This window comes from Mesoplodon densirostris, chromosome 2 (genome assembly GCF_025265405.1).
Source record: "Mesoplodon densirostris isolate mMesDen1 chromosome 2, mMesDen1 primary haplotype, whole genome shotgun sequence".
NCBI lineage: Eukaryota > Metazoa > Chordata > Mammalia > Artiodactyla > Ziphiidae > Mesoplodon > Mesoplodon densirostris.
In genome coordinates, this window is record NC_082662.1 from 127,901,947 (window position 1) to 127,920,616 (window position 18,670).

The window sequence follows — 18,670 nt, forward strand, 5'->3', positions numbered from 1 at the left end:
ATTTTACGTTTGGTAGTGTATATATGTCCATGCCACTCTCTCACTTTGTCACAGCTTACCCTTCCCCCTCCCCATATCCTCAAGTCCATTCTCTAGTAGGTCAGTGTATTTATTCCCGTCTTACCCCTAGGTTCTTCATGACATTTTTTTTTTTAGATTCCATATATATGTGTTAGCATACTGTATTTGTCTATCTCTTTCTGACTTACTTCATTCTGTATGACAGACTCTAGATCCATGCAACTCACTACAAATAACTCAATTTTGTTTCATTTTATGGCTGAGTAATATTCCATTGTATACATGTGCCACATCTTCTTTATCCATTCATCCAATGATGGACACTTAGGTTGCTTCCATGTCCTAGCTATTGTAAATAGAGCTGCAATGAACATTTTGGTACATGACTCTTTGAATTATGGTTTTCTCAGGGTATATGCCCAGTAGTGGGATTGCTGGTAGTTCTATTTGTAGTTTTTTAAGGAACCTCCATACTGTACTCCATAGTGGTTGTACCAATTCACATTCTCACCAGCAGTTCAAGAGTATTCCCTTTTCTCCACACCCCCTCCAGCATTTATTGTTTGTAGATTTTTTAATGATGGCCATTCTGACCGGTGTGAGATGATAACTCATTGTAGTTTTGATTTGCATTTCTCTAATGATTAATGATGTAGAGCATTCTTTCATGTGTTTGTTCGCAATTTGTATATCTTCTTTGGAGAAATGTCTATTTAGGTCATCTGCCCATTTTTGGATTGGGTTGTTTGTTTTTTTGCTATTGAGCTGCATGAGCTACTTATAAATTTTGGAGATTAATCCTTTGTCAATTGTTTCATTTGCAAATATTTTCTCCCATTCTGAGGGTTGTCTTTTGGTCTTGTTTACGGTTTCCTTTGCTGTGCAAAAGCTTTGAAGTTTCATTAGGTCCCTTTTGTTTATTTTGTTTTTATTTCCATTTCTGTAGGCGGTGGGTCAAAAAGGATCTTGCTGTGATTTATGTCATAGAGTGTTCTGCCTATGTTTTCCTCTAAGAGTTTGATAGTTTCTGGCCTTACATTTAGGTCTTTAATCCATTTTGAGCTTATTTTTGTATATGGTGTTAGGGAGTGTTCTACTCTCATACTTTAACATGTACCTGTCCAGTTTTCCCAGCACCACTTATTGAAGAGGCTGTCCTTTCTCCACTGTACATTCCTGTCTCCTTTATCAATGATAAGATGACCATATTTGCATGGGTTTATCTCTGGGCTTTCTATCCTGTTCCATTGATCTATATTTCTGTTCTTGTGCTAGTACCATACTGTCTTGATTACTGTAGCTTTGTAGTATAGTCTGAAGTCAGAGAGCCTGATTCCTCCAGCTGTGTTTTTCGTTCTCAAGATTGGTTTGGCTATTTGGGGTCTTTTGTGTTACCATACAAATAGTGAAATTTTTTGTTCTAGTTCTGTGAAAAATGCCAGTGGTGGTTTGATAGGGATTGCATTGAATCTGTAGATTGCTTTGGGCAGTAGAGTCATTTTCACAATATTGATACTTCCAATCCAAGAACATGGTATATCTCTCCATCTCTTTGTGTCATCTTTGATTTCTTTCATCAGTGTCTTATAATTTTCTGCATACAGGTCCTTTGTCTCCTTAGGTAGGTTTATTCCTAGATATTTTATTCTTTTTGTTGCAGTGGTAAATGGGAGTGTTTCCTTAATTTCTCTTTCAGATTTTTCGGCATTAGTGTGTAGGAATACAAGAGATTTCTGTGCATTAATTTTGTATCCTGCTGCTTTACCAAATTCATTGATTAGCTCTGGTAGTTTTCTGGTAGCATCTTTAGGATTCTCTATGTATAGTATCATGTCATCTGCAAACAGTGACAGCTTTACTTCTTCTTTTCCCATTTGGATTCCTTTTATTTTCTTTTCTTCTCTGATTGCTGTGGCAAAAACTTCCAAAACTATGTTGAATAAGAGTGGTGAGAGTGGGCAACCTTGTTTTGTTCCTGATCTTAGTGGAAATGGTTTCAGTTTTTCACCATTGAGGATGATGTTGGCTGTGGGTTTGTCATATATGGCCTTTATTATGTTGAGGAAAGTTCCCTCTATGCCTACTTTCTGCAGGGTTTTTATCATAATTGGGTGTTGAATTTTGTCGAAAGCTTTCTCTGCATCTATTAAGATGATCATATGGTTTTTCTCCTTCAATTTGTTAATATGGTGTATCACGTTGATTGATTTGCGTATATTGAAGAATCCTTGCATTTCTGGAATAAACCCCACTTGATCATGGTGTATGATTCTTTTAATGTGCTGTTGGATTCTGTTTGCTAGTATTTTGTTGAGGATTTATGTATCTATGTTCATCAGTGATATTGGTCTGTAGTTTCCTTTTCTTGTGACATCTTTGTCTGGTTATGGTATCAGGGTGATGGTGGCCTCATAGAATGTGTTTGGGAACGTTCTTCCCTCTGCTATATTTTGGAAGAGTTTGAGAAGGATAGGTGTTAGCTCTTCTCTAAATGTTTGGTAGAATTCGCCTGTGAAGCCGTCTGGTCCTGGGCTTTTGTTTGTTGGAAGATTTTTAATCACAGTTTCAATTTCAGTGCTTGTGATCGGTCTGTTCATATTTTCTGTGTCTTCCTGAGTCAGTCTTGGCAGGTTGTGCATTTCTAAGAATTTGTCCATTTCTTCCAGGTTGTCCATTTTATTGGCATAGAGTTGCTTGTAGTAATCTCTCATGATATTTTGTGTTTCTCCAGTGTCAGTTGTTACTTCTCCTTTTTCATTTCTAATTCTACTGATTTGAGTCCTCTCCCTTTTTTTCTTGATGAGTCTGGCTAATGGTTTATCAGTTTTGTTTATCTTCTCAAAGAACCAGCTTTTAGTTTTATTGATCTTTGCTATCATTTCCTTCATTTCTTTTTCATTTTTTCTGATCTGATCTTTATGATTTCTTTCCTTCTGCTAACTTTGGGGTTTTTTGGTTCTTCTTTCTCTAATTGCTTTAGATGCAAGGTTAGGTTGTTTATTCGAGATGTTTCCTGTTTCTTAAAGTAGGATTATATTGCTATATACTTCCCTGTTAGAACTGATTTTGCTGCACCCCATAGATTTTGGATCATCGTGTCTACATTGTCATTTGTTTCTAGGTATTTTTTTTATTTCCTCTTTGATTTCTTCAGTGATCACTTCGTTAGTAAGTAGTGTATTTTCTAGCCTCCATTTGTTTTTATTTTTTACAGATCTTTCCCTGTAATTGATATCTAGTCTCATAGTGTTGTGGTCAGAAAAGATACTTGATATGATTTCAATTTTCTTAAATTTACCAAGGCTTGTTTTGTGACCCAAGATATGATCTATCCTGGAGAATGTTCCATGAGCACTTGAGAAAAATGTGTATTTTGTTGTTTTTGGATGGAATGTCCTATACATATCAAGTAAGTCCATCTTGTTTAATGTATCATTTAAAGCTTGTGTTTCTTTATTTATTTTCATTTTGGATGATCTGTCCATTGGTGAAGGTGGGGTGTTAACGTCCCCTACTATGAATGTATTACTGTCAATTTCCCCTTTTATGGCTGTTAGTATTTGCCCTATGTATTGAGGTGCTCGTATGTTGGGTGCATAAATATTTACAATTGTTATATCTTCTTCTTGGCTTGATCACTTGATCATTATGTAGTGTCCTTCTTTGTCTTTTCTAATAGTCTTTATTTTAAAGTCTATTTTGTCTGATATGAGAATTGCTACTCCAGCTTTTTTTGATTTCCATTTGCATGGAATATCTTTTTCTATCCGTTCACTTTCAGTCTGTATGTGTCCCTAGGTCTGAAGTGGGTCTCTTGTAGACAGCATATATATGGGTCTTGTTTTTGTATCCATTCAGCCAATCTGTGTCTTTTGGTCGGAGCATTTTATCCATTTACATTTCAGGTAATTATTGATCTGTATGTTCCTATTCCCATTTTCTTAATTGTTTCGGGTTTTTTATTGTAGGCCTTTTCCATCTCTTGTGTTTCTTGCTTAGAGAAGTTCCTGTAGCATTTGTTGTAAAGCTGGTTTGGTGGTGCTGAACTCTCTCAGCTTTTCCTTGTCTGTAAAGGTTTTAATTTCTCCATCAAATGTGAATGCCATCCTTGCTAGGTAGAGTAATCTTGGTTGTAGGTTTTTCTCCTTCATCACTTTAAATATGTCCTAACACTCCCTTCTGGCTTGCAGAATTTCTGCTGAAAGTTCAGCTGTTAACCTTATAGGGATTCCCTTGTGTGTTATTTGTTTTTTTTTCCCTTGCTGCTTTTAATATGTTTTCTTTGTATTTAATTTTTGATAGTTTGATTTATACGTGTCTTGGCATGTTTCTCCTTGGATTTATCCTTTTTGGGACTCTCTGTGCTTCCTGTACTTGATTAACTATTTCCTTTCCCATATTAGGGAAGTTTTCAACTATAATCTCTTCAGATATTTTCTCAGTCCCTTTCTTTTTCTCTTCTTCTTCTGGGACCCCTATAATTTGAATATTGGTGCGTTTAATGTTGTCCCAGAGGTCTCTGAGACTGTCCTCAGTTCTTTTCATTCTTTTTTTCTTTATTCTGCTCTGCAGTAGTTATTTCTACTATTTTGTCTTCCAGGTCACTTATCTGTTCTTGTGCTATTGATCCATTTTAGAGTATTTTTAATTTCATTTATTGTGTTATTCATCATTGCTTGTTTCCTCTTTAGTTCTTCTAGGTCTTTGTTAAATGTTTCTTGCATTTTCTGTATTCTATTTCCAAGATTTTGGATCATCTTTACTATCATTATTCTGAATTCAGTTTCAGGTAGACTGCCTATTTCCTCTTCATTTGTTAGGTCTGGTGGGTTTTTATCTTGCTCCTTCATCTGCTGTGTGTTTTTCTGTATTCTCATTTTACTTATCTTACTGTGTTTGGGGTCTCCTTTTTGCAGGCTGCAGGTTCTTAGTTCCCTTTGTTTTTGGTGTCTGTCCCCAGTGGGTACGGTTGGTTCAGTGGGTTGTGTAGGCTTCCTGGTGGAGGGGACTAGTGCCTGTGTTCTGGTGGATGAACCTGGTATTTGTCTTTCTGGTGGGCAGGTCCACGTCTGGTGGTGTGTTTTGGGGTGTCTGTGGCCTTATTATGATTTTAGGCAGCCTCTCTGCTAATGGGTGGCGTTGTGTTCCTGTCTTGCTAGTTGTTTGGCATAAGGTGTCCAGCACTGTAGCTTGCTCGTCATTGAGTGAAGCTGGGTGTTGATGTTGAGATGGAGATCTCTGGGAGATTTTCGCCATTTGATATTACGTGGGGCTGGGAGGTCTCTTGTGGACCAGTGTCCTGAATTTGGCTCTCCCACGTCAGAGGCACAGCACTGACTCCTGGCTGCAGCACCAAGAGCGTTTCATCAACATGGCTCAGCCTGCTAGTTTTGGAGGTCTCCTGCAGAGGTGGGGGCCAGCTGTGTCTTATCATGAGGACAAGGACCAGTAAAGCCTTCTAGTGTTGGAAGTTCTCCTGCAGAGGTGGGGGGTGGTTGTGTCTCACCGTGCGGACAAGGGCACTGGCAGCAGAAGTTCTCAAGAGTGACAGTTTTACTTCTTCTTTTCCAATTTGGATTTCTTTTATTTCTTTTTCTTCTTGGATTTCCCTGGCTAGGACTTCCAAGCCTATGTTGAATAAAAGTGGCAAGAGTGCACATCCTTGTCTTTTTCCTGATCTTAGAGGAAATGTGTTCAGTTTTTCACCATTGATTATGATGTTTGCTGTGCAGTTGTCATATATGGTGTTTATTATGTTGAGGTATGTTCCCTCTATGCCCACTAATGGGAGATTTTTTATCATAAATGGTTGTTGAATTTTGTTAAAAGCCTTTTCTGCACTAATGATATGGTTATATGATTTTTATTCTTCAATTTCTTAATGTTCTGTATCACATTGATTGATTTACGTATGTTGAAGAATCCTTGCATTCCTGGGATAAATCCCACTTGATCATGGTGTATGACCCTTTTTATTTTTTAATGAATTTTTAAAATTGGAATATAATTACTTTACAATGTTGTGTTAGTTTCTGCTGTACAATGAAGTGAATCAGCTATATGTATATATTTATCCCCTCCCTGGTGGACCTCCCTCCCCGCCTCCATCACACCCATCTATGTCATCACAGACCACCAAGCTGAACTCCATGTGCTATACAGCGGGTTCCCACTAGGTCTGTATTTTACAGGTGGTAGTGTATTTATGCCACACCTAATCTTCCAATTCATCCAACTCTCCCCTTCTCCCACTGTGTCCACAGGTCCATTCTCTACATCTACATCTCTATTCCTGCCCTGCAAATAAGTTCATGTGTACCATTTTTATAGATTCCACATATATGTGTTAATATATAATATTTGTTTTTCTCTATCTGACTTACTTCACTCTGTATGACAGATGGTAGGTCCATCCATATCACTGCAAATGACCCAACTTTATTTCTTTTTCTGGCTGAATAATATTCCATTATATATATGTGTCACATCTTCTTTATGTTTTCATCTGTTGGTAGATATTTAGGTTGTTTCCATGTCCTGGTTATTGTAAATAGTACTGCAGTGAACATTGGGTTACATATGACTTTTTTAATATAAATTTATTTATTTTATGTATTTATTTTTAGCTGAATTGGGTCTTCGTTGCTGTGCATGGGCTTTCTCTAGTTGTGGTGAGCGGGGGCTGCTCTTTGTTGCATAACACAGGCTTCTCATTGCGGTGGCTTCTTATGTTGCGGAGCATGAGCTCTAGGTGTGCATGCTTCAGTAGTTGTGCTGCACAGGCTTAGTGCCCCACGGCACATGGGATCTTCCCAGACCAGGGATCGAGCCTGTGTCCCCTGCATTGGCAGGTGGATTCTTAACCACTGCGCCACCAAGTAAGTCCCTGTGACTTTTTGAATTATGGTTTTCTCTGGGTATATGCCCAGTAGTGGGATTGCTGGGTTATATGCTTGCTCTATTTTTAGTTTTTTAAGGAACCACCATACCATTCTCCACAGTGGCCATATCAATTTACATTCCCACCAACAGTGCAAGAGTGTTCCTTTTTCTCCACACCCTCTCCAGCATTTATTGTTTGTAGATGTTTTGATGATGGCTATTCTGAACCGGTGTGAAGTGATACCTCATTGTGATGTTGATTTGCATTTCTCTAATGATTAGTGCTGTTGAGCATCTTTTTGCGTGCCTCTTGGGCATCTGTGTGTCTTCTTTGGTGAAATGTCTGTTGAGCTACATGAGCTGTTTTTATATTTTGGAGATTAAGCACTTGTCTGTTGCTTCTTTTGCAAATATTTTCTCACAATCTGAGGGTTGTCTTTTCGTCTTGTCTATTGTTTCCTTTGCTGTGCAAAAGCTTTTATGTTTAATTGGGTCACATTTGCTTATTTTTGTTTTTATTTTCATTACTCTAGGAGGTGGGTCATAAAAGATGTTGCTGTGATTTATGTCAGAAAGTGTTCTGCCTATGTTTTCCTCCAATAATTTAATAGTGTCCAGTCTTACATTTAGGTCTTTAATCCATTTTAAGTTTATTTTTGTGCATGGTGTTAGGCAGTGCTCTGATTTCATTCTTTCATATGTAGTTGTACAGTTTTCCCAGCACCATTTATTGAAGAGGATGTTTTTTCTCCATCTTATATTCTTGCCTGCTTTGTCATAGATTAGGTGACCATATGTGTGTGGGTTTATCTCTGGGCTTTCTATCCTGTACCATTGATCTTTATTTCTGTTTTTGTGCTAGTACCATACTGTCTTGTTTACTGTGGCTTTGTAGTATAGTCTGAAGTCAGGGAGCCTGATTCCTTCAGCTCCGTGTCTCTTTCTCAAGATTGCTTTGGCTATTCAGGGTCTTTTGTGTTTCCATACAAATTGTAAAATATTTTGTTCTAATTCTGTGAAAAATGCCCTTGGTAATTTGATGGAAATTGCACTGAACCTGTAGATTCCTTTTGGTAGTATAGTCCTTATCATAATATTGATTCTTCCAATCGAGGAGCATGGTTTATCTCTCCATTTGTTTGTGCCATCTTTGATTTCTTTCATAAGTGTTTTATAGTTTTCAGAGTACAGGTCTTTTGCCTCCTTAGGTATTCTATGCTTTTGTTGCAATGGTAAATGTGATTGTTTCCTTAATTTGTTTTTCTGATCTTTTGTTCTTAGTGTATACAAATACAAGAGATTTCTGTGCATTACTTTTGTATCCTGCACCTTTACCCAATTCACTGATTAGCTCTGCTAGTTTTCTGGTGGCATCTTTAGGATTTTCTATGTAAAGTATCATGTCATCTGCAAACAGTGACAGTTTTACTTCTTCATTTCCAATTTGTCTTCCTTTTATTTCTTTTTCTCCTCTGATTGCTGTGTCTAGGACTTCCAATACTATGTTGAATAATAGTGGTGAGAGTGGACATCCTTGTTTTTTTCGTGACCTTAGAGGATATGCTTTCAGTTTTTCACCATTGAGAATGATGTTTGCTGTGTATTTGTTATATGGCCTTTATTATGTTGAGGTAGGTTCTTTGTACACTCACTTTCTGGAGATTTTTATGATAAATGGTTGTTGAAATTTGTCAAAAGGTTGTTCTGCATCCATTGATAATTATATGGTTTTCCTTTAATTTGTTAATATGATGTATCACATTGATTGATTTGCGTTTATTGAAGAATCGTTGCATCCCTGGGATAAAACCCTCTTGATCATGTTGCATGACCCTTGAATGTGTTGTTGGATTCTGTTTGCTAGTGTTTTGTTGAGGATTTTTGCTTCTATGTTCATCAGTGATACTGGTCCATAATTTTCTTTTTTTGTGATATCTTTTTCTGGTTTTGGTATCAGGGTGATGGTGGATTCATTGAACGAGTTTGGGAGTGTTCCTTCCTCTGCAATTTTTTGGAATAGTTTCAGAAGGATAGTTGTTAGCTCTTCTTTCAATGTTTCATGGAATTCACCTATGAAACCATCTGGTCCTGCAGTTTTGTTTGTTGGAAGATTTTTAATCACAGTTTCAATTTCATTACTGTGATTGGTCTGTTTACATTTTCTATTTCTTCCTGGTTCAGTCTTGGAATGTTGTACCTTTCCAATAATTTGTCCATTTCTTCCAGGTTGTCCATTTTATTTGCATAGAGTTGCTTGTAGTAGTCTCTTATAATCCTTTGTATTTCTGCAGTGTCAGTTGTAATTTCTTCTTTTTCATTTCTAATTTTAAAGATTTGAGTCCACTCACTTTTTTCTCAGTGAGTCTGGCTAAAGGTTTATCAATTTTTTTTTAATCTTCTCAAGGAACCAACTTTTGTTTTTATTGATCTTTGCTATCGTTTTCTTCATTTCTATTTCATTTATTTCTGCTCTGATCTGTATGATTTCTTTCCTTCTACTAACTCTGTGCTTTCCTTGTTCTTCTTTCTCTAGTTGCTTTAGGTGTAAGATTAGATTATTTATTTGAGATTTTTTTTGTTTTTTGAGGTGAGTTTGAATTGCTATAAGCTTCCTTCTTAGATCTGCTTTTTCTGAGTTCTGTAGGTTTTGTGTCATCATGTTTTCATTGTCCTTTGTCTCTAGGTATTTTTTTATTTCCTCTTTGCTTTCTTCAATGATCTCTTGGGTTTTTAGCATTGCAGTGCTTTGCCTCCATGTGTTTGCGTTTTTTAGTTTTTTTCCTCTACTTGATTTCTAATCTCATAGCGTTGTGGTTGGAAAAGATGTCTGACACGATTTCAATTGGTAAAAATTTTCCAGTGCTTGATTTCTTACCCAAGATGTGATCTATCCTGGAGAATCTTCCATGTGCACTTGAGAAGATAGTGTATTCTGCTGCTTTTGGGTGGAATGTACTTTAAATATCAATTAAGTCTATCTGTTCTATGGTGAGATTTAAAGTTTGTGTTTCCTTATTTATTTTTTTGCTGGATGATGTGTCCTTTGCTGTTAGTGGGGTGTTAAAGTCTCTGAGTATAATGTGTTACTGTCTTTTTCCCCTTTTTTGGCTGTTAGCATTTGCCTTATAGAGTTGCTCCCATGTTGAGTACATAAGTATTTATAATTTTTGTGTTTTCTTCTTAGATTGATCACTTGATTGATATGTAGTGTCCTTCCTTATGTCTTGTAACAGTCTTTATTTTAAAGTCTATTTTATCAGATATGAGTATTGCTTCTCCAGCTTTCTTATGATTTCCTTTTGCATGGACTATCTTTTTCCGTCTCCTCACTTTCAGTCTGTATGTGTCTTTAGGTCTGAAAAGGGTCTCTTTTAGATAGCATATATGGGTCCTGTTTTTGTATCCATTCAGCCAGTCTGTGTCTTTTGCTTGGAGCATTTAATCCGTTTACCTTCAAGGCAATTATCGATATGTATGTTCCTATTACCATTTTCTTAATTGTTTGGGGGTTGTTTTTTGGGGTATTTTTCTTCTTTTGCATTTCCTGCCTAGAGAATTTGCTTTAGCATTTGTCGTAAAGCTGGTTTGGTGGTGCTGAATTCTCTTACCTTTTGCTTGTCTGTAAAGCTTTTGATTTCTCCATCGAATCTGAATGAGATCCTTGCTGGGTAGAGTAATCTTGCTTGTAGGTTTTTCCCTTTCATCCCTTTAAATATATCCTGCCACTCCCTTCAGACCTGCAGAGTTTCTGCTGAAAAATCAGCTGATAGATAACCTTATAGGGATTCCCTTGTATGTTATTTGTTGCTTTTTCTTTACTGTTTTTAATATTTTTTCTTTGAATTTAGTTGTTGTTAGTTTGATTAATATGTGTCTTGCCGTGTTTCTCCTAGTGTTTATCTAGTATGGGGCTCTCTGCGCTTCCTGAACTTGATTGACTAATTCCTTTCCCATGTTAGGGAAGTTTTCAACTCTAATTTCTTCAGATATTTTCTCAGACCCTTTCTCTTTCCATTCTTCTTCTGGGACCCCTACAATTCGAATGTTGGTGCACTTAATGTTGTCCCAGACGTCTCTGAGACTGTCCTCAGTTCTTTTCAGTCTCTTTTCTTTATTCTGCTCCTTGGAAGTTATTTCCACCATTCTGTCTGCCAGCTCATTTATTCCTTCTTCTGCATCAGTTATTCTGCTATTGATTCCTTTTAGTGTATTTTTCATTTCAGTTATTGTGTTGTTCTTCAACTGTTTGTTTTTTAGTTCTACCTGGTGTTTGTTAACCATATCTTGTATTTCCTTGATCCGTGCCTCCATTCTATTTTTGAGATTTTGGATCATCTTTATTATCATTACTCTGAATTCTTTTTCATATTGCTTGCCTATTTTCTCTTCATTTATTTGGTCTTGTAGGTTTTTACCTTGTTCCTTCGTCTGTAACATATTTTTTTGTTGTCTTATTTTTTTTTGTTGGGTGGTGCTGTGTTCTTATCTTACTGGTTTTTTGGCCCAAGGCACCCAGCACTGGAGTTTACAGGCATTTGTTTAGAGCCGGGTCTTGGTGTTGAGATGAGGATTTCTGGGAGACCTCACTCTGATTAATATTTCCTGTGGTTTGAGGTTCTCTATTAATCTCGCGGTTTGGGCTTGGGGCACACTGCACCGGAACTCAGACCCAATCCCCGGCCTGGGAAGCAAGATCCCTCAAACCACCTGGTGTGGGAAAAGAGAAGAAGAAGAAAAAAAAGGACCAAATAGAGAGACTGATGTAGAGAACAAACGTTATGGACACCAAAGGGGAAAGCAGCTGGTTGGGGCGGGGTGGGGGACGATGAATTGGAAGATTGGGATTGTCATATATACTCTAATATGTATAAAATAGATAACTAATATGAACCTGCTTAGAAAAAAATAAATAAAATTCAAAAAAAGGAGCAATACAAAAACAAACAACAAAAAATAAAATAAAATTAGAAAAAATATATTAGGAAAAAGAAAAATATAAGTGAAACAACGAAAACAAGGCAAAACAGAACCACAACAGAAAAAACAGGTGGGCGGGATCAATCCAAAATGGGTAGAACAATAACAATGTATAAAGAATAAAATAAAATCAGAAAAATTTCAAAATTTATTTGAAAAAAATAAAAATTAAAATGAAACAACAAAATAAAATGGAACCACAACCTTAAAAAGAAAAAAAAAAATGCTGGAAAAGGCCTTGGCTGTGGGGGTGGGGCATGGCTTAGTTGAGAGCGATGTTTAGGCAGGGGGCGGGACCTAGGCTCAGGACCCATGCAACCTGAATATTCAGCACTGCTGGAGAGGGCCTCGGAGTGCAGAGTTCAGAGGTAAGGCGCTGGGTGGAGGTGCGGGGGCAGGGTTTACGCCCAACTTGTTCAGAGGGGGTCTTGGAGTGTGAAGTGCAGAGGTAAGGTTCTGGGTGGGTGCAGGGCTTATGCTCAGCATGGCTGAAGGGAACCACAGGATCAGATGATTAGGACCTCAGCAGGCTTTCTGGGGCCCAAGTGGGCAGGGGAAACACTGGCCGCATTCCCTTCCAATCCTTTGTTCTCCCGATGGTCTTTCACCATCCCTGTTGATCCCCTCACTGTGGGTGGGCTTCCCAAAAGTGGGAACCCCTTCCCTCCCCCAGCCGCCCCTCCAAGCCTCCAGTTCCATCCTGCCTCCACTTCTCCTCCCTCCTCCCTCCCTCCCACGTCTTACTCTGTTGCTCTGGTGTTCCTCCTGTCCCCTTAGGTTTCCGTGGTCCCCCACGTGGTAGGTGCCCTAGTTGTGAGAATATGCAAACTCCATGTCCTCATAGTCTTCCATCTTTATGATCCTTTGAATGTGTTGTTGAATTTGATTTGCTAATATTTTGTTGAAGATTTTTGTGTCTATGTTCATCAGTGATATTGGACTGTAATTTTCTTTTTTTGTGTTATCTTTGTCTGGTTTTGGTATCAGGGTGATGGTGGCATTGTTGAGCAAGTTTCAGAGTGTTCTTTTCTCTTCAATTGTTTGGAATAGTTTCAGGAGGAGAAGTGTTAACTCTTCTCTAAATATTTGATAGAATTCACCTGTGAAGCCATCTGGTCCTGGACCTTTGTTTGTTGGAAGTTTTTTAATCACAGTTTCAATTTCAGTACTTGTGATTAGTCTGTTCATGTTTTCTATTTCTTTCTGTTTCAGTCTTAGGAGATTGTACCTTTCTAAGAATTTGTCTATTGCTTCTAGATTATCCATTTTATTGGCTTAGAGTTGCTTGTAGTAGTCTCTTATGATCCTTTGTATTTCTGTGGTGTCCTTTGTAACTTCTCCTTTTTCATTTCTGATTTTATTGATTTGAGTCCTCTCCCTTTTTTCCTGATGAGTCTGGCTAAAGGTTTACCATTTTTGTTAATCTCAAAGAACCAGCTTTTAGTTTCATTGATCTTTGCTTTTGTTTTCTTTGTCTCTATTTCATTTACTTCTGCTCTGATATTTATGATTTCTTTCCTTCTACTAACTTTAGGTTTTGTTTGTTATTTTTGTCGAGTTGTGTTAGGTGTAAAGGTAGATTGTTTACTTGAGATTTCTCTTGTTTCCTGAGTTAAGATTGTATCGCTATAAAATTCCCTCTTAGAACTGCTTTTGCTGCATCACATAGGTTTTGGATCATCATTCTTTCATTATCGTTTGTCTCTAGGTATGTTTTTATTTCCTCTTTGATTTCTTCAGTGGTCCATTGGTTATTTAGTAACGTATTGTTTGGCCTCCATGTGTTTGTGGTTTCTACAGTTTTTTTTCCTGTAATTGATATCTAATCCCATAGCGTTGTGGTTGGAAAAGATGCTTGATATGATTTCAGTTTTCTTAAATTTATAGAGATCCACTGAAGTCAGGTCCCAGGATTGCAGTAATCATGTATCTGGACCCACTGTTTGTGCTATGGCGCAAGCTCCATCTTAGCCTGGCCCAACCTACACATATATGTGCCAACAGAATCTACAGCTGCTAAAGCTAGGCTTGTGTTTTCTGTGGGATCACTGCTTGTTTGTTCAGATGTTCTGTAGGCTCTGAGTTTACAAGGCTAGTCTTGGAGATGTCATTTCACAGTTTGCATGGCTACGAGGAGAGATTTCAGCTTTTCTTCCTTAGTTGATGTCCCCTGGGGCTTAGCTGTGGTTACAACCCCACCTCTGCTTGTGGGTCACCCACATGGGTCTGCTTGTGAGGCTTCCCTGGAGCATATGAGTTTGCCCTGGCAAGGAGGGTGCTCGGAGGCTGTGTAGCAGCCAGGGTCACAGGACGCCTAGTGACGACAGGTGCCTGGGAAAACTGGTGGCCGCGGGCATGATATAGTTGGCCCCAGTGGTGGCCCTTCGTAGTGTTCGACCACGGGTGCAAGAGAGCCTTCCCTGGCGTTGATGAGGCACGTAGGGAAGCCAGAGGCAGCGAGAGAGCCAGCCCCAGTGGGGGCCCTTCTTAGTGCCCAGGGAGGCAAGGGCCAGTGCATGGGGAGAAAGGCTGCAATGGCAGCTCCTCCCCTTCTGTGCCACTCAACAATGGCCCTTTCCTGCTATGGCAGTCTGAGTTTCCTCCACAAGCATTCCCAGTTGTGGATTTCCTCACTCCCATCTTCTCATGCTGTCTCCTCACAGCCAACAGCAATCCTCTCCCCGGATTTGCTCCCCAAACCCCATATTCCAGCACCCATCCCCTTTCCACACTGGGACACATGTCTCAGGCTGGGGCACACAGGGCTGTGGCACAGACCATCTGTGTAGTTCTCACTCTGTCCTGCCTGCCACAGACCGGGTGCTGCACTCTCTTCCAATAGTCCCTGAAACTCCCCTTCTGTGCCAGCTGATCTCCCTGCTGGTGAGGGGCTTCCCAAGGTGTGGCAATCTCTTCTCTTCTTTTTTGCTTCTTCTTTGTTTCATCCTCCCCAGTTACGTGGGGATTTCTTGTCCTTTAAGGTGACCAAGGTCCTCTGCTAACTTTCAGCCTGTGCTCTGTGAGAATTGTTCCATTTGTAGATGTATTCTTTTTTTTTTTTTTTTTTTTTTTTGCAGTATGTGGGCCTCTCACTGTTGTGGCCTCTCCTGTTGTGGAGCACAGGCTCCGGACGCACAGGCTCAGTGACCATGGCTCATGGGCCCAGCCGCTTCGTGGCATGTGGGATCCTCCCAGACCGGGGCACGAACCCATGTCCCCTGCATCAGCAGGCAGACTGTCAACCACTACGCCACCAGGGAAGCCCTGTAGATGTATTCTTGATGCACTTATAGGGAGAGATGAACTCCATGTCCTCCTACTCCTCTGCCATCATGACCTCCTCTTCTTTTCTTTCTTCTTAAAATTTAATTGATTTCTTTTTTCTTTTCTTTCTTCTTCTTCTTTTCTTTTCTTTTTTTTTTTTTTTTTTTTTTTTTTGGCTATATTGTGCCATGCACACAGCATGTAGGAATCCACTTCCTTGACCAGGGATCAAACCTGTACCCCCTGCGATGGAAGCATGCATTCTTAACCACTGGACCACCGGGGAAGTCCCTAATCGATTTCTGCCCTGATCTTTATTATTTTTTTCTTCTCATTCTTTTGGGTTTAATTTGCTTTTTTCTAGTTTCTTAAGGTAGAAGCTGAGGTCATCGGTTTGAGACATTTCTGACATTTACTTTAAATGGGTGGTAAAGAGGAAAGAAATACTTCTAAAAAGGCACAAAAATCTTCAATAACTTCTGATTGTTGGTAGGGTAAAACCCCAGGTCCTTAAATTGTTATTTTTAAAACCCTCTAAACTGAATTTAAGTTTAAAATGATAAACTGAGTATACCTCATCTTTCATCTAAAAGCCTATTAAAATAATAGCATAGGAATTTTTAAAAGGGACAAGTCCATAAAAATGAAAAGCTGTATGAGGGAAGGACACTAGTGGAGAAACATTTTCAAAATTTTGGATGTTTGTGGATAAATAGAGTAGGAAAAGCATTCATAGCGGGGGCTATGGGGAGCAATAGTAATTGCGCTTGGCAAAATCCTGGCAATCACCTACTACTTAGAAATGAGAATGAGAAATGAAACTGAAAACAGGCAGATTAAAGACATTCTTAGAGTTCCATGACTCCTTCTGCATTGGACCAGTTGCTTTCTCAGAAGATATACTGCTGTTGTTCTTCTGTTTCTTTGCACTGGGCTCCAGAATTGTTTTCAACATTTCTTATACATGTATCTTTCTCTTTCTTGGAGTCCATCCTTATTATGTTATAGTACATTCTCAAACACTCCCTTCGATCCTTTTCTCTTAGATATATTTGGAAATGTTTGTGGAGGACATTTTTGATTGTCACATTGTCCGGGAGTAGTGGCACTACTAAATCCTTAGAAACTTGAGTTCTTGGAAGTGAGTGAAAATGATTTTATTTTCCCTTTGCCCTTACTAACAATTTGAGTAGTTGTGAGATTCTACGTTTAAAATTATTGTCTCCATTATCTGAGAATTGCTTAAATTATTTCCAGCATCCATGATTGGTGATGAGAAGGCCAATGCCATTCTGATTCTTCATCATTTAAGTGGGCTTAGAAGTTGGTAAAATTTGATTTTGAGTAGATAATGCAAATATATACATATAAGTTTACAAATAAATTGTATCAAATGTTTTATATTATGTATTTTCATTTGTATTTTTCAGACAATGAATGATTTTGACTATTTGAAACTACTAGGTAAAGGCACTTTTGGGAAAGTTATTTTGGTTCGAGAGAAAGCAAGTGGAAAATACTATGCTATGAAGATTCTGAAGAAAGAAGTTATTATTGCCAAGGTAACTGATTACTAGAGTTGATTATTAAATTTTTGTTTATGGTGTCCACAAGTGTGTGTGTTCATGCATGCACATGACTAAAGTGTAGAAATTCCATTAAATAACCAAAACGTTGATTGTAGGCTACAGCTATAATAATATCTGTATATTAATATTTATTTACAGTATTAAAAGTTTCGAAGTTTGTAATATCATCTGACTATTAGAATCTATTTGTATTCATTTGAGAGGGAAATATTTATTCTATGTTTGTGTGTTTGGGATAATGTTTTCACTATATATTTGTGACCTATATCACTAATTACAGTAGTGATACTTTTTTTTTTTTCTATTTTTTTTATTAGTTTCTGCTTTATAACAAAGTGAATCAGTCATACATATACATCTGTTCCCACATCCCCTCCCTCATGCATCTCCCTCCCTCCCACCCTCCCCATCCCTCCCCTCCAGGCAGTCACAAAGCACCGAGCTGATCTCCCTGTGCTCTGCGGCTGCTTCCCACTATCTGTCTACCCTACGTTTGGTAGTGTATATATGTCCATGCCTCTCTTTCGCTTTGTCAAAAGCTTACCTTTACCAGATTACCCTTCCCCCTCCCCATATCCTCAAGTCCATTCTCAAGTAGGTCTGTGTCTTTATTCCCGTTTTACCCCTAGGTTCTTCATGACATTTTTTTTTCTTATATTCCATATATATGTGTTAGCATACGATATTTGTCTTTCTCTTTCTGACTTACTTCACTCTGTATGACAGACTCTAGGTCTATCCACCTCATTACAAATAGCTCAGTTTCGTTTCTTTTTATGGCTGAGTAATATTCCATTGTATATATGTGCCACATCTTCTTTATCCATTCATCCGATGATGGACACTTAGGTTGTTTCCAGCTCCGGGCTATTGTGAATAGAGCTGCAATGAACATTTTGGTACATGTCTCTTTTTGAATTATGGTTTTCTCAGGGTATATGCCTAGTAGTGGGATTGCTGGATCATATGGTAGTTCTATTTTTAGTTTTTTAAGGAACCTCCATACTGTTCTCCATAGTGGCTGCACCAATTCACATTCCCACCAGCAGTGCAAGAGTGTTCCCTTTTCTCCACACCCTCTCCAGCATTTATTGTTTCTAGATTTCTTGATGATGGCCATTCTGACTGGTGTGAGATGATATCTCATTATAGTTTTGATTTGCATTTCTCTAATGATTAATGATGTTGAGCATTCTTTCATGTGTTTGTTGGCAGTCTGTATATCTTCTTTGGAGAAATGCCTATTTAAGTCTTCTGCCCATTTTTGGATTGGGTTGTTTGTTTTTTTGCTATTGAGCTGCATGAGCTGTTTATAAATTTTGGAGATTAATCCTTTGTCAGTTGCTTCATTTGCAAATATTTTCTCCCATTCTGAGGGTTGTCTTTTGGTCTTGTTTATGGTTTCCTTTGCTGTGCAAAAGCTTTGAAGTTTCATTAGGTCCCATGTGTTTATCTTTGTTTTTATTTCCATTTCTCTAGGAGGTGGGTCCAAAAGGATCTTGCTGTGATTTATGTCATAGAGTGTTCTACCTATGTTTTCCTCTAAGAGTTTGATAGTTTCTGGCCTTACATTTAAGTCTTTAATCCATTTTGAGCTTATTTTTGTGTATGGTGTTAGGGAATGATCTAATCTCATACTTTTACATGTCCCTGTCCAGTTTTCCCAGCACCACTTATTGAAGAGGCTGTCCTTTCTCCACTGTACATTCCTGCCTCCTTTATCAAAGATAAGTTGGCCATATGTGCGTGGGTTTATCTCTGGGCTTTCTATCCTGATCCACTGATCTATCTTTCTGTTTTTATGCCAGTACCACACTGTCTTAATTACTGTAGCTTTGTAGTATAGTCTGAAGTCAGGGAGCCTGATTCCTCCAGCTCCTTTTTTCGTTCTCAAGATTGCTTTGGCTATTCGGGGTCTTTTGTTTTTCCAAACAAAT

At 38.4% G+C, this 18,670-nt stretch overlaps 1 protein-coding gene across 4 annotated transcripts in view; it reads left to right on the forward strand.

The window, feature by feature from the left end:
* Positions 1-18,670, forward strand: part of AKT3 (AKT serine/threonine kinase 3) — a 406,674-nt gene that overhangs the window by 227,924 nt on the left and 160,080 nt on the right. For all 4 annotated transcript variants that reach the window (XM_060090902.1, XM_060090903.1, XM_060090905.1 and 1 more), the window contains one exon: positions 16,575-16,706. In XM_060090902.1, coding sequence (XP_059946885.1) covers positions 16,575-16,706 — 132 coding nt within the window. The remainder of the gene's footprint in view (positions 1-16,574; positions 16,707-18,670) is intronic.